The 24,278-nt window shown below is 41.5% G+C and overlaps 4 protein-coding genes across 8 annotated transcripts in view; 2 read left to right on the plus strand and 2 right to left on the minus strand.

The window, feature by feature from the left end:
• Window positions 1–9,581, minus strand: part of LOC131684563 (DNA-dependent protein kinase catalytic subunit-like) — a 35,218-nt gene extending 25,637 nt beyond the window's left edge. The window contains exons 1-4 of one of the 2 annotated variants that reach the window (XM_058967559.1): window positions 9,255–9,581; window positions 8,453–9,097; window positions 7,160–8,388; window positions 6,288–7,099 (exon numbers count right to left, since the gene is read on the minus strand). In XM_058967559.1, the coding sequence (XP_058823542.1) occupies window positions 6,288–7,099; window positions 7,160–8,388; window positions 8,453–9,097; window positions 9,255–9,393 (2,825 nt within the window). In that variant the 5' untranslated portion in view covers window positions 9,394–9,581. Of the gene's footprint in view, window positions 1–6,287; window positions 7,106–7,159; window positions 8,389–8,452; window positions 9,098–9,254 lie in introns of both variants that reach the window. The other variant, XM_058967558.1, reaches the window with a different exon arrangement.
• Window positions 9,582–13,996: 4,415 nt separating this feature from the next.
• On the plus strand, window positions 13,997–14,613 carry LOC131684567 (transmembrane protein 141). Of its 2 annotated transcripts, XM_058967564.1 has the most exons (3): window positions 13,997–14,124; window positions 14,184–14,350; window positions 14,405–14,613. In XM_058967564.1, exons 2-3 carry the CDS (start codon window positions 14,236–14,238, stop codon window positions 14,611–14,613), a joined length of 324 nt encoding a protein of 107 aa, XP_058823547.1. In that variant the 5' UTR covers window positions 13,997–14,124; window positions 14,184–14,235. The 2 variants fall into 2 exon arrangements, with proteins under 2 accessions (XP_058823547.1, XP_058823549.1); XM_058967566.1 differs by lacking the exon at window positions 13,997–14,124 and having other exon boundaries at window positions 14,131–14,290.
• Window positions 14,614–14,620: 7 nt separating this feature from the next.
• LOC131684564 (putative GTP-binding protein 6) lies at window positions 14,621–16,234 on the plus strand. The gene has a single exon (XM_058967560.1). The coding sequence runs from the start codon at window positions 14,621–14,623 to the stop codon at window positions 16,196–16,198; it is 1,578 nt and encodes a 525-aa protein (XP_058823543.1). The 3' UTR covers window positions 16,199–16,234.
• Window positions 16,235–16,310: 76 nt separating this feature from the next.
• On the minus strand, window positions 16,311–18,211 carry LOC131684566 (UMP-CMP kinase). Of its 3 annotated transcripts, none has more exons than XM_058967563.1 (3): window positions 18,081–18,211; window positions 17,545–18,009; window positions 16,311–17,182 (listed from the first exon to the last, which is right to left on the minus strand). In XM_058967563.1, exons 2-3 carry the CDS (start codon window positions 17,800–17,802, stop codon window positions 16,838–16,840), a joined length of 603 nt encoding a protein of 200 aa, XP_058823546.1. In that variant the 5' UTR covers window positions 17,803–18,009; window positions 18,081–18,211; the 3' UTR covers window positions 16,311–16,837. The 3 variants fall into 3 exon arrangements, with proteins under 3 accessions (XP_058823546.1, XP_058823545.1, XP_058823544.1); XM_058967562.1 differs by having other exon boundaries at window positions 17,545–17,933; window positions 17,994–18,196; XM_058967561.1 differs by having other exon boundaries at window positions 17,545–18,197.
• Between the last annotated feature and the right edge of the window lie 6,067 nt (window positions 18,212–24,278).

The raw sequence follows: 24,278 nt of genomic DNA on the forward strand, positions 1-24,278 counted from the left end.
TTATAAGCGGTTGTCGTCGGACGAGGAATTATCACATGCCTTCCTGACTAAACGAAACACGTCCGTAGATATATCGCGTACAAAATTTACAATGGACTTCAGTCAATTATATAACTGCCCATTTTCCGCCACCGAACTTGCCGTCGCACTAGGCACCTGCGCGAGAAAAGTTTTCCGGCCATGGCGACGGAGTCTACCCTATGCTCTGATACCTTTCGCCGATGAGATGAGAGTCCTTTTAAATATTTTCAACAAACTCTGGGAGGGCGGGCCCTGCCCGGAGCTCCGGGGTAGAGCGCTCGTAATCTCCATCCCCAAGAAGAGTCAGGGTACAGGGGAATCAAGAAATTTTCTTCCAATCAGCCTGATGTCCTGTATAGCCAAAGCTACAGAGCGACTGGCCAATCTTCGTTTAACAACACTGTTGGAAGATAGGAACTTACTCGGCAGTTCACTTTTAGCAAAGGTTTGGCGCTGATCCTTGAGAATCTCGGTGAGGTAGTTAACCAAGCATTATCGGAAGGTCTTCACGCAGACATTGCCATACCAGATACCGCCTATAACACTGCATGGCGGGAGGGTGTACTCCACCAGCTACATCAGTGTGGTATCAGCGGTGGATTTATCCAGCAATTCGTCGTAATGATAGATCGCAAGCTAACATTTTCTGTCAATTTCTTGCAACTTAGAAGAGAATAGTAGGAAACGGCTGGTCCGAACCGTAAGCATTCGGCTCCTAAGTTCAACAGGACGGCAGCACTGAATATAAACCAGGCTTTTTTCACAGCAACATGTTCCACGGTATCGAACTGACCAGTCGAAATTGAGAAGGCTTGGCTACCACAGCCACTCCGCGCTATCGCAAGCAATTAATCTTCTTCTCAGCACCCCTACCGAAGGCTGGCGTCCTTCCATGTCAATGAGCTTTATCGGTGTCCACCATAAAGCGGACGCTTAGCTTCCTAGAAAAAAAACACCAGTGATAATTTTCGCATTCTGGAAGCGGCCAGGAGTCTTCACACCACCTTTGCAGGCGCTCCTCTCCCAGAAAACACCGAACTGTGCAGAATCAGGAACCGCAATTTGTCCAAACGCGGGTCAAATCCCGACACCAGCCTTTTCCGTGCTATTAGAGCAAGAGCACAACTCAGCACAGTGCAAACACAATTCAATTAGTTGCTAAACCGCAAGTATCCTAATCCTAAGTAAGGCTTCAAAAGCCTGGTCTGTAGTGTATTGGCACTGTGTAGGACTCACGACTCACTTTCATGCATGACCACTAACACTCCTTACTCTTTTTTTTCGCCATTCTTCCCCACGGAACTACATCAGTCTTTTGTCTTTCTTTTACTCAAGAGTTTTCTGCAGCCATTTTGGAGCAACACATGATACATGGCTTGGTTTGACCTTTAAGTCATTTAACAGTCAACTCTTCTCTTGCTTTTCGTCTCCATCTATTACGTAGTCTACTAGGTCTCGTCTCAATGAGCCGTTTAGCTGCTGATTCCATGAGCCATTTAGCTCCTGTTTCCGTTAGTCATTCAGCTCTCAGCCTTATCCCGATCTACTCGGACAGTCCCTGGTGGTGAATTCTCCCTATTCCGATGTCTGTTTCGTGAGCCAATTAGCTCCCCTTTTTAGTCACGTTATAGTCCGAAAGTCCACGGCGTTGAATTTACCCCACTGTGAATTCCCCAGCAGCAAATTTCTCCAGATATCGATATTTGTTTCCGTGAGCCGTTTAGCTCCCGCTTCGTCCCGATCTACTCGATCTAGTACCCGGAGGGGGACCTGCCAGTAGGTGCTATCTATTCATCAATTCCGGGTGGAGCGTAGCTTACGGTTGACTGGCGCCCCAACAGCCCACTGCTAGCTTTTCGACGCGGTCTACTCGATATAGTCTCCGCCAGCTGATCTAGCATATTCACGAGCTACTCGGTAGGGTGTCGAGGTCGATCCGGCAATTCCGAAGAAACCTGACGTCCGGTTAGCTGGCACTCTAACGACCCAAACCCGGTGCTACGTCACGTACTACTCAACTGGTCCTCGCCGGTGGACCTAGTCTACACCGCCGGAGAGTTCCCTGGCGACGGAATTTCTCCCGAAACCCTATTTGTGGTTTCACGGAGGCTTTCTAGCTGCCAGCGTTACTTTGTTGGTCCCGTCGCCACTTATTCTGGAGCTCGGAGAATATACTCGTAACTATTCTGTTGACCGCATCCAAGATATGCTCATCGAGACATATCTCTTCGACGATATTGTCGACTATCACGCCGAACTTCTTCGAACTTAAAGCATTCGAAGACCACGTGTTCTGGCGTCTCTTGCACGTCCACACACTCCAAGCAAAGGGGTGACGAAGCATGTCCAAACCAGTGCAGGTACTTCCGGAAGCATCCGCGTCCGGACAAAAAATGTGTTAAATGGAAGTTCACCTCGCCATGCTTCCAACATATTTGGGATGAATCGGTGATTCCACCTTCCTTTCTCCACCTTCTCCAACGAGTCCGCTCTGACCAGTCTTGGGGATCATCCCGGCAATGACGCATACCGCCTTTGACCCCCATTAGATGAAATATGTTCGACGACTTCGTCCGGTTCCGCTTTAAGTTCAGCGCAGCAACTCATGCCGGTACATCATACCTCATTGTTGACATTGAGAGACCCGCCAGGAGACGTCTTGTGCTGCATCTTGCTCCTTCGATGTTTGGCATGACCATTGCCAATACGATAGTTGTCCTCACAACCTTCTCGCATACATAGTGGACATAGCTGTCAGCTATCCAGATTCCCATGATGCCTATTGTCTCTGACGTTAACATCCCCACATCCTCGAGGGTCTCGCCGGTTGTCATCAGGATAAGGTCAACTGCAAAGCCGACGATCTTGACTCCCTTGAACAATTGCAGTGTTAACACTCCGTTGTACATTGCATTCCAGAGCGTTGGGCCGAGTATGAAGCCCTGAGGTACTCCCGCCGTGACCCTAATCAACATCTGCTCATGTTTGTCTCGTAGACTAGTACTCAGTTCTGAAATAATTTTTTCAGAACCTTGCACTAATAGTCCGGGACCCGCATTCTATGCAGCGCTACGGCGATAGCCACGCAGCTGGTGCTATTGAACGCGTTCTAAACGTAGACCGTAACCACGGAGCAGTAGCGATTACCCCTTCTCCTTTGCTGAAATGCTTTCTCCGCACTCGTGATGACTGTGCGGATAATGTGCACTGTTGAGATCCTTTTTCCGAAATCCGAACTGTCTCTGCGATAGCCCATTCTCACTTTCAGCGTAGTTCGTCAGCCTGTTGAGAATGACCCTTTCCAAAAGTTTACCAAGTGTATCCAGCAGGCATACAGGACGATACGATGCTGGATCCTGGTGGCTTCCTAGGTTTTGACAGCAATACCAGCTTCTGGATCTTGATCCTGAACATGTCCGAAAACGCCAGAATCGTAGTCGTCAGTGCTACGTTTCGGATACTGTTCCGTAAAGGAGCTTTCTTCGCGTTAAGGACCTCGTCGTTGGAGACTCGATTTTTCCACCGTCTGCACGGTACGGTGCAGTCGACCATGCGGTTGGGTCGTGCTTCGGGGAAAAAAAACCTCCACGATAATTTTCAATTTGTCAGCGCACATTGATCTTCGCCATCACGACACGGTAAGCGTTAGCCTTTACTTCTCTGTACAGCTTCTTGTAGCAGGTGGGCTTAGTAAGCACTAACTCGCGTTTAAAAGCGGCCCAAGCGGTCCAGAGTGTCACCTAACACTCTTTTCTAACTGCCTCTGATCTTGCTATCTGCGTCGTCTGGCTTTTAAGCTGGCAGCACGGAAGATGCTGAGCCTTTCTTTCCACCAATACACCTCGGCATTGTTACGTCACTAACCCTCGTTAATGTTTCCGAAAGCTCACCGACATTCAAAATTGGAGCGAGACTGTAAGGGCGAAGTTCCTTTACAAAAAGATACTTGTCGAAGTCCTTCATTATCCACTTCCACTCGCCAGTCCTTACTCTCCGCGTTACAATGCAATTCGAGTGGATCGCCTTATGGTAGCTGTGTGTGATCTGCTAACTAACTCGGTAATTCATGTTATTCGTCAGCGACGCACTGCAGAATGTTACGTCGATGATAGATTCCCGGCCGTCTTTACAAAAAGTGCTAACAACCTTTGTTGTATAGCCTTGCATCCCGCTTCGCCAGAGCTTCCATCAGGCTGTAACCTCTCGTGTTAGTTAGCCTGCTACCCCACTCCACGACCCAAGCGTTAAAATCACCTCCTATAACAACCGGTGTTCGTCCGACTAAAGAGTCGGTCAGTGCATCCAGCATTCGATTGTACTGCTCTGATGTCCAGTGTGGGGAAGCATAACAGCCACATACGAATACGCCGTTGATCCTGGCGGTCACGAAGCCTTCATGTGTGCTATCCACCACCTCTTGGACAGGGAAACCGCCCATTACTTGGATCCACCACCCTGTTAACGTTATCGGGAGAAACACGATACGGCACTGCAATAATTGCAACGTCGCACTTCATTTCTGTTGTTGATTGCCACAACAGTTGCAAGGCAATGTCGCAATAATTGAGAATAAGCTGGGTTATCTCCATCATCATTGGCCTGCCTTCGCCTTTTTGTGCTCTGAGCATAAGATGCCTCCCGTCATGTGATCCTTTCCGCCCATCTTTGTGCAGAGCAAGCACTTCGGTTGTTTTGTGCAGTCTCTAGCAATGTATACCTTCTCCCTGTATTTTCTGCGCAGGGGCCCTATTATCACAGTCACGTTACCTAGTGACTAGAAGAAAATTTTCTTCTAAACACTAGGTGACGTGAATATAAGAATTGCGCTAGGTCTCTACAGTTTCTTGCCTGATGACCGAAGCCCAGGCACCTGAAACACCTCTCCGTTTGTTTAATGGCTCCATGGATCAATCGTAACGATCGATCGAAACGATTATCTTACCGGTCGACATAAGTGTATCGCTGCTGTCTGTGTGCCACTATACGTCTTCTTCAACCTGATTGACATTTATACTACTACTACTTTCTCCAGGTTACATTGCTCTATTAGTGTGCTCCTCACTTCGCCTTCTGTTGTGATCTCATCCAGATTCCTGCACTCGTTCACCCCTTGTTGAACTAAAGCTATCACGTTCGCTTCGACCGCTTCTGCCACGAGTTCCCAGTAGGTAGAGCTTTTGATCAATGGATATTTCTTCAGCTCGAACAACATCTCACCTTTCTGAATGCGCCATGTTCTTACTACGTTCTCCCCCAGCTCTTTAGCTTGGGATCTTCTCCCATCCTATTGAAGATCGCAGCGTGCGCCAGGCAGTCGTTTGCTTTGACGACTAGAGCGTCTCCCCTGTACCTCACCTAGCGAATTCGAAGGTTTTCTTTCTGGTTTTTTCCTCCTCTCCTCTACGGTTTCTACGGTTCGCTGTTTGTTTGTCGGCTGTTTCACTGTCTTTCACAGACCTTCTTGGACATCTTCAATTCCTCCTCATCTCTTTACGCTTTTCACAGAACGGGAATACCGATCACCGTTCGGCGTCTCATAGACTACTGCTTTTGCCATCTCCGAAGTCTTCAGTGTCTTTTCGGCGTTATCAGCTCTCTCCAGCACCGCCTTCTGTTCGCATTCGGCTGCTGCTACGGCAGATTTGATGTTAATCACTAGATCTCTAATCTTCCGTGCACGTTGCCACTGGCTTTTCGCGAATTTGTTGAGCTCTTCAATTTTTTCCTTAGCTTCCAACCCAGACTGCTGGTCTTCTTGGGTAATGCTTGATTTCGGAGTGCGCACCTGAAACCCTAGCTTTCTTCGGCGCCCTATTGGTTTGTCGCCGCTCGCGCTCGGTATGCCCTTACTAGACTATATTTTAATAGAACAATTGAGATTACACGACAAATGCACTTAACAGCATTCTCCAATGTACATTACATCAAACTTATCGTAGTTAAATGACCCACGTGGTTAAAGCCTGAAATAAATAGATATTATTAATGTTTATAAGCGTTGTCAGAAAGAAATATTGATAGTTTCTGCATGATGCAATTGCATATAAAACATCCCTTTTTCAAAATTAAAAAGATTGAAAAAAATCTTTCCTCTTAGGCTACTTTTCTCACAGAACCATCAGAACCATACTACGAGATCGTCTTCATTCTCACCTCCATCTGCACCAGCAAAGATTGAAACTGGCAACAATTTGAAGGTCTGATATAAAATTATGTGCACTCTCGTTTCAAATCAAATACCCAGAAAAAATAACATGTCTACTTACCACAGCTTAGTCATCCGATCGTGGTGCTGTATGCCGATGACGTACAGAATCAATGCATGTAGCAGCTCGCATGCCGCAACCTTCGTCTTTCTGTCGCTGGACCCAACGGCCAACGTACAAACTCTCGCTATTATTGTATCAAGCTTAATTATAGGTCTGATCCCAACCGTAGCTAGTAATTGCAGCGAGATGTTGCAATTTGAATCCAGATCCCACAGCACCAAGGGTCGCTCAGTTTCCTGCTGACAGTCGGCCGACTCATGGTGGATAATTTTTGTGCACATGTGCGGCTCCAGCTCTCCCAAAAACAGAACCACCCGGCGCTGAAATTTGACCAACTCAGTCTCGGAATTGTCCAATGCATGTTGTAGTTTAATCTTCTCAATTTTGCTGCTAGTCAAGTTGACACTTCGCTTCCTCTGAAATTTCGCCAAACGACTGTTCGTGATGGCAGATGACACTGTATCGCGCGTTTGAAGGTAGCTATCGAGAAGTGGAAGAGTGTTGGCGATAACCCGTTCACGATTAGGTTCGGAAATCGGGGAATCATATGCGACTACACGCTCCACACAAGACAGTGCTATATTTGCCAGAGAAAGCATTCCTTTGCCCAGCTTGAATGATATCCGAAGAATGTCGATCATATCGTTTGAATCCTCCTCAAGAAAACTATGCAGTAAACTGACCGGTGCATTCAATACGAATCGAAGGCATGTGAGTTGAAGCTCTCCGGTTGAATTGCGAGCTTTAGCAATCTGTAGTTCCAGGAAGTACACTAGCAGATTTGTTGTAGTTACTTTGCTGAAGGAATGCTGGATCTAAGAGGAAGCATGTGATATAAAAAATTCATATGTTTTAGAGAAATTTCTTACCTGAAAGTACTGTAAGCTGTTGGCTGTTATCAGCCCTAAATCTATCAATTTGACGAAGCCGCTTACTAGCGGATGCATAATGGATTTTTTCACCATATAATCGAAATATATTGGTATCCAGTCCTCAAAGTGATCCCTGACCTCCGTGTTGTACCGGAACAAGTCCTGATAAAGATCGACTAGATTGAAAAAGATATGAAAATCTTTCGGCTTGACCGGTACAAGATCCACATTAGGATCACAAAAAAACAGTTCTTGCATTTCTCCGGTGGCATCTTTGACAGTTCGCTTCCTAGTGTTCAAATCCAATTTATCCAGAATTAGAAACAAAGTCTTCATCATTTGGGTGTAAATAATTTTTATCAATGGTCCTCGATCCAACTGCAGACTCGGTCCCTGCGAGAGCAACCCTTTCCATAGAGGAACATAGTGTTTGTAGGTGATGAAGTCCTTCCAGTCCGATTTACCTTCCGATACTCTGTCCTCTTGATTGGCATCGACAACCAGCATATGAGAACAACTCCAAATCATTCCTCTTAGAACAATTTTTTCCAGCAAACTTTCCAGAACCGTACCACCAAGCTTGGCCAAATTATAGAATGTTTTCATTAGCGATCCTACAACCAGTTCGTGGTGAGAACTACTCAAGTAGTGAAAATCTTTTATCAACCCAATGACAATATTTTGCAAAGAAACTAGCTGCACACTCGTTAGTTCTCGCACGTGGCTCATAATGTCGGAAAGAGCCTGCACAAAATCGGGCAAATGCTCCAGTAAATCTTTTGACTTTTCCTCTATTAGATAGACAGATTCAGTCCTCTGCATCACCAGAAGTAGTAACTCGTTCATATACTCATCTGACATCAATCGACTGCAAGCCTCGGACATCGAACCGAAGCCTCGAATTGCGATCCGCACTTCGTAGGGCTTGGAATCTGGTGCAATCAGAACAGCTTTGAAATATTTCATGAAATAATTCAACGCAACGATTCGCGCTTCCCGGGTGCGATCGTTGGATCCCGAGCTACTCTGGTTCAATATTTCTTCACTACTCAGTAACTCCCGAGATATTTCGCGATGAAAGGACTGCAACGCATAAATTCCTACCTTCCGGTCTTCGATTCCAGAACGAATCCATTTAGTAGTCAATACAGTCTGCCAGTAGAGATAATCAACATACAGGAAGCGGGTAAACAATGCACTATGTCGCTCGAGTAACCGGATGGCATCTGTGAAGATAAAAATCAACAATTCATTACATTTCCTCTTTACACACACGAATTTATCACTTACTCCTAAACGCCGCCCGTTCCTTGACGGCCTCATCCCAGTCAGACAGCTTTTTGATTAGTACATAAATCCTCCGACACACGTCATCGCCCGAATCACTGGGAGCAAAATTGATCAGGAAATGGTTCAATCCTTGCAGCGCTCCGGCTAGCGAAATCAGTGAAGGGTAGCTTCCTTCCAGCAATTGTCCCTCAGCGGCACTCATCATGGTGTCCAAAATATTCTTCTGGCGCTGTTCCGACACACACTCTGGATAATCCTTCGTTAGCAATCCGATCAGCTCGAACAAATTCTGCTGGAAGCGATTGGTTAACTTTCGCTGATCAAACACGACCAGTAGATCTCCTAACAGCTGAGATATGTCGTGACCCTCATCCAGACAGTTGTACACCAAAAGATCTTGTACGACCGTGGTTGCCAGCTCGCGCTCTCGGGCGCTGACCGAAGACGATTGTATAAACTGGATGCATGCTTTAAGAATTGCGATAGCAGATTTTCTCACAAGTTTTGGTTGCTTTTGTACCAGTTTCCGGAAGAGATCGAAAATTTCTTCGTTTGCTTTCTGAAAGCGGCTGGATGATTTTATGGAACGTTGCAGAAATGCTATGGCACTGTTCTGAGAGTTGAATATGATGTCCAACGAATACTCTGAAAGTAGTACATTTCGATAAATAGTCAGGTGTAACAGGTTAATGTGCGACAAACAAATTACAATTACAACTAATAATTATTATTCGCACGGTAACCTGTTGGTTTACCCCTTAATCAGATCAAAGAGAGAACAGATACAACAAAATAATCATACCAGCTTCGGCGGCGGTTTGTTTTTCTCCACCAGCGACCAGGTCTGTAATGCTGATCACACACTCTTTTGCTTTGGCACTGTGTTGTGAATCTAGACAGGACTTCAACAGGATGAAGTATTTCTCAAGTTCCGTTGACATAGTTCATCTATAGTTGGTTCACTGTGAAAAACTCTAGCAGCACACAGAAGTGACACTAACAGAAAACAATACCTCACAAATAATCAAACCACCAGGGTATCGTGTATACTAAATTAATTACAGATTACAAAAAATTACAGCAATCAAAAATTCGTGAAAAAACATGTTAACTGACAACTACCGCCCGCGGCCCGTTATGTGGAAAAATGCCGGTTTGTTTATAAGCAGAAAGAAACCGTTAAGCCATTTAAAGGGATTCAGCGGTGGAGTCCGAAAGCAAATCGCTCGCACGCCCAGTTGGTCGGTGTTAAGTCAGACCGGACAAGTGACAAAACATTGATTTCGAGAAAAACGAGTTTAAAGTTTGAATCGTCGCATCCTTTACATTATGATTAGAAATTTATTTTTGCCATAATTCTTGTTTATTGTTAAATATATCAAATCTGGCAAAAGTCGAATGTAGCTGACGAAATTCTTTATCCAGTGCTATCATTATCTCATTTTTTGAGGTTTTGCGACGTAGTCCGGTCTGACTTAACACCGACCAGTTAAGCTCAGACGAAAATGAACTGGAATTCTGGCTGGTTCCAGTTCGTATTCCGCCCACTGAGACGTCCAAAAAATTGTTTCAAAATCGTTCAACACGGGTCCAACGATGGACGTTTGTTGAACGGTTATTTGGACGTTGTCCAAATTGGTCCAACGAATGTCCTTCATTGGACGATTTTGAAACCAACCGTTCTTAGAGGGCGGCTCCAGTGGCATATATCCACCCACCGCTATTTCATTTATACCCACTAAGATTGCTCGCAACCAGAGCTGCAAAACAATTTTGTTTAAAATCTGCGTTGTTTTAATAAAGCTGTATTTCTCTGCATTCAATTGAGGAAAGGAATTCTGTTAATTTATGTGCGTTCAAGTGTTCAAAACAATATTTACTAAACTTAAACATTAAAATAGGAATTTCAAAATAAGTTCCAGCTTTCCTCGCAATTTACGACTCCACAATTTTTTATATAATTGTATATAAAAGTGGTTCACTAATAATAATCCGCACGTTATTGGTAAATGTTTCACACTTAGATCTACGCCATAAGGTACTCCACACGAAACTCATATGCGAAACACTTGAGATTCAGTCATTGCGGTGGTCATCCACTTCAATAGCAAAACAAGTGAATCTCGATTGTATAACATTCCCCTGAAAACCATTCCCCAGAAGAAAAAATGCCGAAGCTTTTTCCCCAGAAACGCATATTCCCGAAAGTACTAATTCCCAGAAAACTGATTCCCAGAAAGTACCAAAGCCCAGAAAACTTTCACCCAGAAAGTACCAGAACACAGAAAACTGTTCCGCAGAAAGTATCAAAACCCAGAAAATTATTTTGCCGAAGAATTTTTTCCTTCTATTGTCTCAATAAACAATTCGTTACATTTAGATCATGTGTACATAAATACTTGTTATAAGTTTGCTATTCACAGTATTTTTTTTAATATTTACGCATTGTGCTTAAATTTAAACGCATTAAAAAAGATGGAAAGATCTACGGGTGATGATTATATGATTTGATAGATAAAATAGATAAAATATTATAATTGGTTTTGAACTAATTTTTGCATTTAAAACCGCTTGCTCCGCATGTAGCACAATTTCTAATTCCGGTTCCTATAGATGCAAAACCCATTGATTACTTTTGGAGCATGCAACTCTAGGTACATTTGGCCCACTATCTGCAAAGGAGCACAAAAAATCAAGGAAAACTCACTATTTCAGTTGTTTTTGGGGTAAATTTCTATGATAAAACTTGTGTTGCCTTGCGAGTTTAGTGCGAACTAGAAAGCAAACAATAATTAACGGCGGTTGGCATTTTAATCAAGCATTTAGCCTACTACTGCAACTATTTTTTTTTTTATTTTTTGGTACAACGGCAAGCGACGTAGGTTTTTGCGAAATGGCGCACTTGTTAATGAAAATGCGCTGTAAAATTCATTAAAATCGACGCAAATTTAAAAACAAACTATGCCGAGAAAATCTAAAATCCTACGTACGTCGCTGCAGATAGGAACTCTGAATACACTGTGCAAATTTCAAAACTATCCAAAAAGAGTTGTTTGACTTACATTTCCGACCAGCTAAAAAGTTGTTTCGAAAAAATCGCGTTTAAAGTTTTCAGTGCGCTCGGGGTATACATAAGACGCGCTTCGGCGACATATCATTTTCAAAACTATTTAGCGCATTTTCAGCAATTTTTTTTCGATTTTTGGAAAATTTTAATGATTAATAACTCGATACTTTCAACAACAGAGTACTTAGCATAGATCATTAACAACGTTTTCTAACTTAATAATTCTGTTGCATACGGCCAGTTTTTAGAAGAAATGAAACATTTTTTTGGAAATAAACTGATAGGGAGTTATTAGATTTTAATTATGTTTTTTATTACAAAGATACGTGGTTTGGCTTCCGAATTTCACTTTTGAAGACGAAAAAAGCGCGTTTTCCCGAAAGTAGTGTTTTTTAGCTGTCGAGTCTCCTAATAGAGCTATTGATCCCATTTCAATATTTTTTTTTTAATTGTTCAGAAATCATACCGCTATGTTGGGCCGAGCACGATTTACAAAAACAATTTAAAAAACTCAGGAAAATATAGCCAACGTAGCTATGATTATAGAGAATATCAACTTTTTGGTTTGGTTAGAGAATATCAACTTTTTGATTACCCAATAGGGATCTTCAATTTGGAAAAATTGCCTCAGTTTTTCATATGTATTAATAGCAGGTGTCCTTACGAGTACACTCATATCATTCTCAAACCTTAATTATTCTTTTCTGATTTTAAAATTAAAAAAAAAAAACAAATTAAATTCAACCAACAAACTGACAGTTGTCCTACTAAATGGCGTATCTGCAAATATCTCGTTCGCCTCATTGTTAACCGGAACATCACCCCACACAGCATGATCTGGTACTTTTGCAATTCGCTAGCCGCCTGACATCCCAAGTTTCATCTTCAAACTATGGTAGATCTGATAAGGCAACCTATAGAGTCGTGCAAGTCGCATGGGTTTGGATGTGTTATTGTCCTAAAAGAAAACAAACTAAAAAATGTTTTTTTCAATAGTTTCGGGCCTAAAAATTGAAAAAGGACTGAGATATTAACTCACGGTACTAATCTGCATCAGAATATGCCTTAACCTTAATCCCTATTAGCCGAAACTTTACTTAAGCGGGACCGGTGTAATTTAAGCACCAATGTCACCAATGACGTTTCAACGTCGCAGACATTTTAGTTTTTTTTGTCGTTTAAAGTTAAATTGAAAAGCCGAAACATGTATCTTCAAAATAAAAAAAAATCAAGATCCATTCAGTAGATCTTTCGCAACTTATTTCCAAAAAACACCTCAATTTTAGGCCTCGAGAGTAGAGGACCCCCTTGATATTTCGATGGTAGATGATGCAACAAACATCGAAGAATGTTATAAAAAAATTATGATAAAATATTATAGTTCGAGTATGATTTTCCTATTGTAGCCAACTTATTGCTCCAGCTATTCCATAGTGTGCTGGAAAGATAGAATCCACCCCTATGTTTGAGAAAACCGATCAGACGAGTGGATAATAAGTTTCATTCCGAGGGCTATTTGGCATACATATTCAAAGAGCTGCTCATGGTTAAAAGAAGGAGTCAACTCCTATGTTCGAATAAACCGGCCATACGAGTTGATCACAGGTCATGCCCTTATTGATTTATCTGCTACATAAATTGCCATCCACGGGTCAATCGGAACATTGAGCATTGAACGAACGTTCTTGCCCTTAGTACACATGCTCCTTCCAGATAAATCAGAATCCAACTACAAAAAAACTCTAAAACTGATGAAAACCATAGCAGCTAACAACAATATTACAATTAATCCGTCGATTGTAATGACAGATTTCGAAACCGATGAGGTAAACGCAATCGCAAGGATTGTTCCCAATTTTGTGCGATATGGTTGCCTCTTCCACCTAACGAAAAACTGGTGGAAACGGATCCAAAAATTGCAAGGAGATATGATAAACCGGCGTCGCCGTAAAAAAAACATGCAGGACAGACAAAAAATTAAAAGAAGTTTTAATGGCCGACCAGGAAGATGGTACAACATTAAAAGATAGCATTTTTTCAATAGCTCTTATATTACAAACCAAACCTGAATATTAATACTAATAAATAAGTCATCTTCAGTTAAAATACCTCAATTTCTAGGAAATGTTTTTTTCTGGGGTATGAACTTCTGGGTATTTGTTCATTCTGGGTAACGGTTTTCTGGGCAAAAATACTTTCTGGGAAAAGGTTTTCTGGTAATTGGTACTTTCGACGGAATGGTATTCTGGAGACAGGTACACAAGTTACATACCAATAAACAACGATTTTTCATTTGAAGTTATTCCGATATCTTATGAAGCTATCTGACAACGCAATCTCAGTGGGTAATTGTAACGATTCGGCCCACCGCGTCAATCTAACATTGGACGAATCCCTATGTGGGCTCGAAAGCTTTTTCGACCTTCGCTGCCATACATTCAATCTATATAAACAAAATTAGATCGTCAGTGATGTGTCAATTGACAGCTAACAGCTGATTGCTCAAAATTATTTCTGTTGGATATCTGAAGTTACATCAGCTACAGCGGCTATACGGAGGAAAATAATATTATAATTACATGTTTACAATTTTCACTACTAAAAGGTTCCCACTCGCAATATAATATGAAGTATTATGCAACACTGATTACTTTCTTCTAACAGATTTGAGATATTTCGTAGCCACACGTAAATTTCGAATACAGCAACCAATGCGATGAATGATATCCGCCGTCTTAAGGAACAGCAGCGAGAAAAACATCCCGGTTTCGGTTCGTATTTGGAATGTATGACCAGAGCTCTATTTACCGGTTTAGCTAGCTTTACTATTGGTAATATTCAAACACGAGTTTGTATAAAATGTATACATATATTTTGTTTTGCAGGATTTTCGGCAACATACTTCCTACAGAAGCTGCTTGCACAAAAGCTGCCGTACCAGCAGAAAACCGGTATTCTTGTATCGTCACTGATTGCATCGATAGCGTCGTACAAGGTGACTTCCGATCGGACAAAGTCCTGCCAGGCAGGTTGGATGGCTGTCGAAGAAAAGCATACAGCACTGTCCGAAGAAGAGAGCGAGGAATCCGTTTAAGTGGACGATGGCCTCCGTTATAAGGCGATATTCGCCTTTTTTATGTAGGATTTTAAGGAAATCTTTTCATCGGGACATGCGTCTAGTAGTTTCTAACTTAGGAAACTACAACTTTGATCTTAGATATAAATATACCGATGCTAGCAAGTACAAAGAGTTTAAAGGTAAATATAAGAATTCGAGACCGGACGTGGTTGCTTCCGATAGCGAAGATTCAAGGGAACTAGATTTGGACGATAGCGAATATGATGCAATTGTCAATAGTGCTATGCGGGTGCAGAAGAGACTTCAGGACGAGCAGCATGTTTTCATTATTCAACCATACGTGAAATGGGGACCGAAAAAGACTTCCACTAAACCGGAACATCAGCTAAAGGAAGCCGAAGCGTTGGTTCATTCGATTCCAAAATGGACAGTCGAATGCGCTCTTAAAGTGCCTCTGGAATCGTTAGAGAAAAGACAACTTTTTGGAACGGGAAAGTTGGAAGAGATAAAAGCTTCCTTGAAGAATCTTCAGGCTTCCGGAAAGTTGATTACCTGCGTATTCATTAGCAAGGGAACCCTATCGTTTGGTCAAAAGCAATTGCTTGAGCAGCACTTCAAACTCCCAGTTATGGATCGCTATTCGGTGGTAATCCAAATTCTTCGATTACATGCTATCAGCATCGAGGCAAAGCTTCAAGTGGCGATGGCTGAAATTCCCTACATTTGGTCCCTGATGAAGGATCAGGAAGCAACAAGATCGAGCAACCGTGTCTATTTGACAGAATCCCAAAAGCAGATGCTTCGCGTTCGGGAGCGAAAGCTTAATAATGAACTTCAAGAAGTACGTTCACGGCGAGATCTACTACGAAATAAACGCAAACAGAAGGCATATCCAACTGTGGCAGTCGTTGGTTATACAAATGCGGGTAAAACTTCGCTTATTAAGGCTTTCACGGAGGAAAAGTCCTTAGAACCAAAGAATCAACTGTTCGCCACTTTGGATGTTACGGCTCATGCTGGAAAGCTTCCGTGCAAGTTGGAGGTGCTTTTCATGGATACAGTCGGTTTTATGGCCGATATTCCCACCGGTTTGATAGAATGCTTCATAGCCACTCTCGAGGATGCAATGTTTGCTGATGTCATCGTGCACGTTCAAGATGTTTCACACGAAAATTTTTTGGAACAAAAGAAACACGTGGAGCACACTTTGGCTTCCCTGAAAAAATCCGTCGGACACGATGAACCGGGGCTTAGCAACGTGATCGATGTGGGCAATAAGAGTGACCTAGTGGAGGATCATAGTTTGCTGCGTAAGCAACATCCAAACCTTCAGCTGGTGTCATCGGAAACTCTTCACGGAGTCCACGATCTACTGATGGAAATCGAACGCAAAGTTTTGCTTACTACAGGACGGCAAAAAATTGTCATTCGAGTTCCGATGGGTGGTCAAGAGGTGGCCTGGCTGTACAAGAATTCGGCGGTTACGGAAACGATCGCTGATCCGCAGGACAGCCAACGGTGCCTTGTCAGTGTGATCATAACGGAAGCCAAGCTGCAACAGTTCAGGCATCGGTTCGTTAAAGGCCACCGCACTAGTTGATAGAATAATCGAAACGGTGCTTTATATTTTTGTCGGGAGTTTTATTCACACCAAAAATTGTAAAATATGTGGAAGCCTTCTCAAACGCATAGTAAAATCACAAAGCTTAGGATAATCTTTCATTCGACGTTGGTTTTATTTGACTATTAATTTGTTTAGATTCCATTACTCACACATATCAGCCTAATGAACACTTATAATAGTACCAACATGCTTTTTCATTCAGGTGAACAACCTTTTTTGTATTCCTTAAACCTTATTTAAATGGCTCCCACGCCTTTGGTGATAACGAGTCGAGTTTCAAGATAAACAACCATATTCTTGCATATTCCAGAGTGCCGTGTGTTAATTGATCTATTGGGTATTATTGTTGTAGCACTATTTTTCTTCTACATAAGTGTCATGCAAAAATATTCAGTTTAGGCGTTTTCGTAGGTCGTTCCGTTGTAAATTTTATTTTCGTTCCGCAGCACCTCTTCGAAAACGCCTTTTGTATTTAACGGAATGATTTGAAACAACTGTTTTAGTTATAGTAGTAATATTCATTATATAGTTCAGCAGTAACATTAAAATATTGTGCCTCTATGGATCTGTGTTCTGTTGTTCACCTGTATCTAGCGTGACTTCAAATTCGCTACTCTAATTAGCACCGTCGAACGTGATTTTTACTTTTTCAAATACTTCATTCGGTCCGGCGATTGCGTCGATGGCTCTCACTAAGTCTAGCTTCTTATAATGTTCAACAATGGGCATCGTATCGTTCAGGTAGGTGTTGAAGCGCTTTTTCAAACTCTCCAGATTATCATCTGAACGACCGCTGCTCTCACCCCGCTTTAAGCAACGCTGAATGCACTGATCTTCGGAACACTCAAAGAACAGAACAAACTGTATTTGGACTTTGTCGGACATCTTGCGGTTCCAGCCTTGCAAGTTATCCTCGTTCCGAGGGAACCCGTCGATGAGAAATTTGTCCTTGCCCGTAGACTGAAACCAAAACAGAACATTAGTTTAATCGTTCATGCAGCGCATGCGCTTGCTACATTTTATTCTAAAAAAATAGTGTTACTTGTTTCACCATCAGAAAGCACACTTCAACGATTCAACAATTATTCAGCATTAACTTTTGAGGGTAGATGGCATGCAATTACAGTTTACATTAGCTATTCACTTTCATTCGCTGACAATAATAGCCAATCAAGCTAATCTACATTGATAACATTCTATTATGCAAGGTATAATCGCTCTCGACGACAGGTCAAGGACAACTCACTTTCATTCTTCTCCAGCCATCCACACTGTAATGACTCACTGGAATGCAGCTTTTTGCAAAATTAGCACCAACCTACCTGCTGAGCCTTTTTCATGGCGTTTTCGAGCAGCGCGCAGGTTATTTCCACAGGAACAATCCGTCCGTTTTTTATGTTGTCCTCGATAAGCGACCCATATTCGGAACCGACCCGATTACGCTCCTCCCGCAGCAGATCTCCGGCAGACAGATGTGTGTAGCCATAATGCTGCACTATTTTTTCGCACTGGGTTCCCTTACCGGATCCCGGGGCTCCCAGTACGAACACAACTTTTGGTTTCGCCGAATCCCCGCTCATTTTACTTCTGCTGATCGCACTGCACCTATCTGCACCGAGTCTCCTAACGACTGATAAAGAGGGCAACGTACGCTTGACGGAAGCACCAACACTACTGCGGTTAATGAATCGATTACAAAGAGTCGTTGATGCTGAGAATGACCCGAAATGTAGCTGCTGGTTCCGGACGGATAACGTTATCAGGTGCTTACCGGCGTTGCTCAATAGCTGAAGTAGGTTAATATTAGTCATACAAAACTATCACAAATACAAGGGTGGCTAATTTAATTAGTGTTTACGTTTTGTTCCGTTGCGAAAACTATTGCCGGAATTAAGTTAGATTTTTACGGAAAAAAAATTCTTTAATCCTGCCTGCACGCAACCTTTGGTTTGGCAAAAATCTTGACGAATGAAGAAAATGTCACCAGACAGCACCAAGAGTGCCAGGAACATTACGTTTCAGTAGTGTCATTTTTTGATGGTATGAATAGGGCTGAAGGTTGTTGGCTCGAATCAAAACTCGTCGAATGCAAAGTTAATTCCATTTAGAACCGATTTCTTCACCCTTCCAGTCAAAAAGCGCAAGTTGCTGGCTAACGAGGGGCTATTTGCCAACTCGGATGCGCGATTTGCCCTTCAATTTGCCAGCAAATTTCCGGCAATTAGGGGGCTATTTCAAATGCAACATTTGGGCGATTTGCCACCGTCATTTTTTAGCCGCCCTACCCGCCCTTAAATCGCCAAGGGAACGCGCCATTTAATCGCCCCTAATTGCCTAATATGAAAATTACAAATATTACTTATTTTCGGATTCATTATGTACTCACATAAACTTATCACTACACTAGATAATCACCACCAAACTATAGGAAGAATCAATGGTGAAATTGGTATTGCACACCAAAACTTACCACAATCTGACTTTTATTAAGAGTTTAGGTCAGATATTTTGTTCCACTATATTTACACACGATTCCACAATTTCCCACATTCGTTGGCTAAATGAAGTGCACTAGACAAACAAAATACAAGCTAGAACAAGCCAATCGTTTAAAAAACTATTTTAAGCTTAAGCCAAACATGAACCGCCATGTTTGAAATACGAAAAAACAACTAAGTCCTTTTCAGCCGCCAGAAAATTTGTCTAAGTGTTGAAATTGCCTTTAAATCGCATTCGCAAATTGCATTTGTTCCTAGGAGCAATTAGCACAGGTGAGTTGAGTTAAACGTCAAACTGTTTAAATCGCCTGACCATGTTCGTCCGCATTTTTTTACCGCGCTTAAGCCAGGTTTAACGTACCCCGGTATTATCAATTCAAATGTTTACACACGTTTTTTAAATATTTTGTTCGGTCATGGATATCTGTTATCTGTGATATTATGATTCAAGAGCCCAACGACCTGTTCATGTAGGGTTGACATTAGTGCTGGTTGCCATCTGCTGGTGCCATCATGCTGGCAACCAGTACGCTACCAGCATAATGTAAACGTATGCCATCTGCTGGTACCAGCTGCTGACAAGCGTTGACATTATGCTGGTAGCATGCTGGTTGCCAGCATGCTGGCACCAGCAGATGGCAACCAGCACTAATGTAAACTGGGCATCAGAGTATCATCCAAACAGTTTGTGGAATCGTATAACCACAGACCTACCAGACATGACACTCAAATGTTTCAACGAGTCGCAAAAAATTAACGGTCTTTTTAAAAAATTTAGCATGACTGCTCAGCACTTTTCGGATTTTCCACGAGAGGCACGCATTTGTTAACATATGACAGGATAGAAAAAAATCAAAAGCGCGCCACCGCAAACTATTGAGCGCACGCAGTTGTTTTTGTTTTTATTATAATTGTGGCAAACGAACGATTTGGTGTGATTTGGGATTGATAAAACTAGCGATTTACAGTTGTGATATAAAACCGTTCAGCTCGAGATCGAAGCTATAAGCCCACTGAGTGAATGTGGCGAATATGAATATATGGAATTTATTGAAAATTGTTCATAAGAGTAAAATTTGGAGGAAGCAGCAGCGATCGCATTCGGTGATGATTAGAGCAAACAGGTAAAGAAGCTGCAAGATTATGAAACTTGTGCTGAACCCATCAATCCATGGTCAAAAGATGACAATTATGAGGTTTTGTATCGGAAAGAGAAGCAATACGTTTTAAAACTAGAGCAGCGGCAAAGGGAATTAAAAAAATATCTCCGCATGAAGAAATAAAAGAGTAAGCGACGCCTTAAATCAATAATGATGAAGAAACAAAAAAAAATGAACTACATAAGGAAATTATGCAGTTGAAATCGAACAATATTATTGATACGCGGTTGCTAAAGCAAGTGAGGAATAACAAAATATTGCACAACTCCTTGTTAAACGAATCTAGAAAACCAAAAGGGCGTAGATACACCAATGGGATGAAAAATTTCGCAAGAAAAAACCTATTTGGTGGGACCATCTGCATATCGCTCCATCCAGCAAGTCAAGGTGCTTTGCCTGCCCGGCACGTTGCTCCTGGGATCAACTAGGCATTACTTAATCGACTTGCACGGAAAACCCAAAATTTTTCTATGAAGGAGAAGGCCATTTCGATCGCTATGGATGGCGTGGCGATAAAACCAAGTTTAATCAATGCAATGCAAATAATCAGTTACAATGCAAGAAGCGATTCGTTTATCGGATTTCCTTCTGATGGTGCGGATCGAAAAATTGAAAAAATTAACCCTTTCTGGCTGGCTACGGAGGCAATCGCAGTATTACTCCAGGGTATTCATATCTTAGAACAACACCGGTGTGAAAATGCTCAGCTGAATGATGCACCTGGTAGATCCAAGAACAAACCTAGGAGGCTTAAACAGGTATGCATTCAAAATAATTGCCATATGCCATATTGTCATCATACTACATTTCTTATTTATACACACAGGCTGTTGGATATCTTTTAGCGCACAATACGCTCGGAAGCGACATCCAGATCGAGTTCATCAAAAAATTGTCTCGTGCATTAAGGGTAAAGGATTTGTATCCCGTGGGGTTTGTCTTAGACCAATGTACCACTAACACAAAAATGGTAAAAGAATCAGGAGTCAGTACGAAAAAACCAGTTATGCAGCGCGGAGGCACAGACCTGGTAGTTATTTACGACAACCCACACTTACTTAAAAACACGAAAAGTATGTTGATGAGATAAAATGCTGTGTTGGAGGGAACTGTTGCTTCGTTTAGCCATATCGAAAAATTATACGAATTGGATTGCAACTCCATCCCTCGACTTGTACCAAGGTTGACAGAAAAAAGCGTATTTCCGGCTCCTTTCCGTGCTATGAACGTGGCACAAGCGGTTCGAGCCCTGAGCAGTTCTACAGGCAATAGACTGGAGTATTATGTTGACAAGGGGATACTACCACTAGCTGCGATGTGCACAGTAAGCTTTATAAGATTTTTCGATAATCTATTTGATGCATTCAACTCGAAAACTGCGATAAACTCTGTTAAGGTAATGATATCATTCTTTCAGTTGATAAGAAAAAAAAACTCATTTAATTTCATTACTAGCCTTTACGATCACCAATCACAGCCAATTCTTCCCATTGGAATTTTCTCCAAGAAGCCGCGTTAAAACTTAGTCGTATGTACTACACAAAGAGTTCGGCTTTTACTGTATAAGAGGTAACACTTTTAAATTACATCAATTTTTCTAAAATGACCCACGTTTACGTTAAAACAGGCAAAAATCAATGCAAAGTCCCTCGCAATTTCACAACGGAAACCGAACAGCCTTAACGGCTTTCATAGCAACATTAATGCTCTTTCATGGCTGTGGAAGAAACTGACAAAAGAGTTCGGGTTTGAAAGCCTTTGTACAAACTTTCTGTGTCAGGATACCGTCGAGAATCTTTTTTCGGAAATCCGCCGACGATGTGGTCGTAACGATAGTCCGAATGCTTCACAATTTGCAGCGACTTTCAAATATTCATCTATAGCTGCAAACAACAAAATCCCTGGTGCCAACTGTGAACAGGACGATGCTCAATGTGTTCTCGATGACGATTCGGCATTTGTTAAACACCAACCAACAAAAATAACTCAGTATCGCTATAAGTTGCTTCCTATTGATTTTTATGCTCGGAAGAGATACATACGAAATTGGACTTCTGGGGCGACATTATGGAACCATTTCGAATCGACTTTTTCATACAAGCATTTCGAATCGACTTTTTCATACACTGTTTTTGTGCAAAGATTTACGAAGGTGCTTTATCAGAACCGCAATAATGTAAAAAGTCGTTTCGTTTGATGAATGTTTCTTGTGTGTTGTAATTGGTTTTGCTACCGTCAGTCATAATGATCTGATCCACGCGTGGTTAAGTGCTACGATCGTTGTTAAATCAGGTGTTAGCTATGAAAAATGAGGTTAAGTCTGATGGAATAATCTCACACACACATTTTGTATACTACCCCAACTCAATGACCACTTACACATCAACGTAGATACCGTCATGTCCAACACAGTGCATGTGTCAAATAGATGACGTAGTTCTAAGAATAGTGGGTAAAGAAAGTCTTTATTTAAAATAGTGATCACTTTTGATACATATAATTGTTCTCGGAGTCATGTATGGTAAGTCTGTGGTTTTACTTTGGAGTGAATTTCAAAAATAAAATTATTTGATGACTATATTTGCACTGTGAATAGTAGCGCCAACTTGCCCCGCGTGCGTCACCACCAACTTACTTCAACCGCATATTTAACAAAAAACTATTCAAAAAATAACTTTAAATTATGGATAGATTTAATATCTATACTGAAACTGAAACTAGGGGAAGATCACTCCAGAAATATACAACAAATTAGCATCGAATTAGAAAAAATGCATTTAATTTCCATTTTTGCATCACAATTTCACCCACAACTTTTACAAAACAAAATGCCTTTTAACAAAAACACATTGGGTAATGGATTTCACATAACTTGAGGTACATAATGACAGGCAGCGCTGTCTGTCTAATAGAAACAAAGACAACGGGATTCCGCCAACTTACCCCAACCACCAACTAGCCCCGGGCACCCCTAATATTTAATTAACTTAGTCAACATAAGTTCAATGTTATTTTCATATGATATTATATTAGTGGAATGGGTTTGGAAGCGATTTTTTCAGTGATTGCATAGCCTTTATATTCTAGGCTATGTTTTCAAAACGACGTATTGACAATTTGCTCGAACAGAGAAAAATGAGTTTGAAGTATTGCAGTCAGACTTTTAATTCCTATTTAGGAACTAAACATTTTCAAATAACAAAAAATAGTTAAAGACCTTGTTAGTTTCTCTGCTTTGGTGGTGTAATACGGTTGATACGAAATTGTAACGTTTAATGCGATTTTTAAGCAAAACTTGACAATACGACCTTTTGCTGTCAATACGACATTTGGCCAGCTTACGATACGTCCTATGCCATGCGAATATTACACATACGTCATAGCAAATAGGACTCATTTCTGGACAGCAGAACACATACGACTGTTCAGAAATATAATTTAATCTGTATTTTAGAAACAATTACATTTCGAATTGAAATAGCTATTGCAGCTATAGTTTACTGTTTAGCTACTCTCCGGTAGAGTGCGCTGAATGTTTTGTCGAGTTTAAAGGAAAAAACCTAAATCGATGTTTAGTGTGTAAGGTCGAAATGTCACTAATCGTTTTTCTTTTCTCTTTCTGCTCATACGCGGGAAGTAAACATAAATAAAACGTCGTAAGGACGGTTTTATTTTGTTCATTAATTTTTGTCAGTACGACGTAGAAGAACCACGGTTGTATTTTTTTCGATTCCGCCGCGAGTGTTCTTGTATGAGGTGTTAGATACAAACATTGATCCCAATATGGTATTTTCTCGGTTCTTCCCGTCCAGTTCAAAGAACGGAGCGGTGGATGTGCTGGTTTAAGCCGAACCAAGAATACTCGTGTGCTCATTATCTCATCAGATAACGACAGCCGAAAAGAGCTAAACTCTACATTAATTACTTTATTGTGTTTTCAGTGATAAGAATAGTTTCGGGAAAACCTGATTGTACTTAGTCGATGAAAGTATATCAAGGCAAATGTCACGGAAAATGTTTAACCGAATCTGCTAAAGTTGAATAGAAGAAATAATCGGCTAGTATGCCCGTGGTCGCTTCGAATATATCGACTCTCATCTGGATCATGCGTGCTGAGTGCACCACGTTCCTAATATCGTCTATGTCCGATCCTATCCAAAGAATACTCGATAGTAAGCAATCAGGAGAACACAACACAACCAAGATGTAAATAATGCGTACAAGGTATAGGACACGCGTGCAACTGAAATAGATGTTTTAAAAAAAACTTACTCGGCATAACATGAGAATTAAAACAATGAAATTTTCATCAATTTTTGTGTATTTTTTTATTTTACTGTTAATGTTACTCTGCTAGTTCTGATACAACAAATCAATACACATACTGGGGCCTATTCT

The sequence above is a fragment of the Topomyia yanbarensis genome, chromosome 2 (genome assembly GCF_030247195.1).
Source record: "Topomyia yanbarensis strain Yona2022 chromosome 2, ASM3024719v1, whole genome shotgun sequence".
NCBI lineage: Eukaryota > Metazoa > Arthropoda > Insecta > Diptera > Culicidae > Topomyia > Topomyia yanbarensis.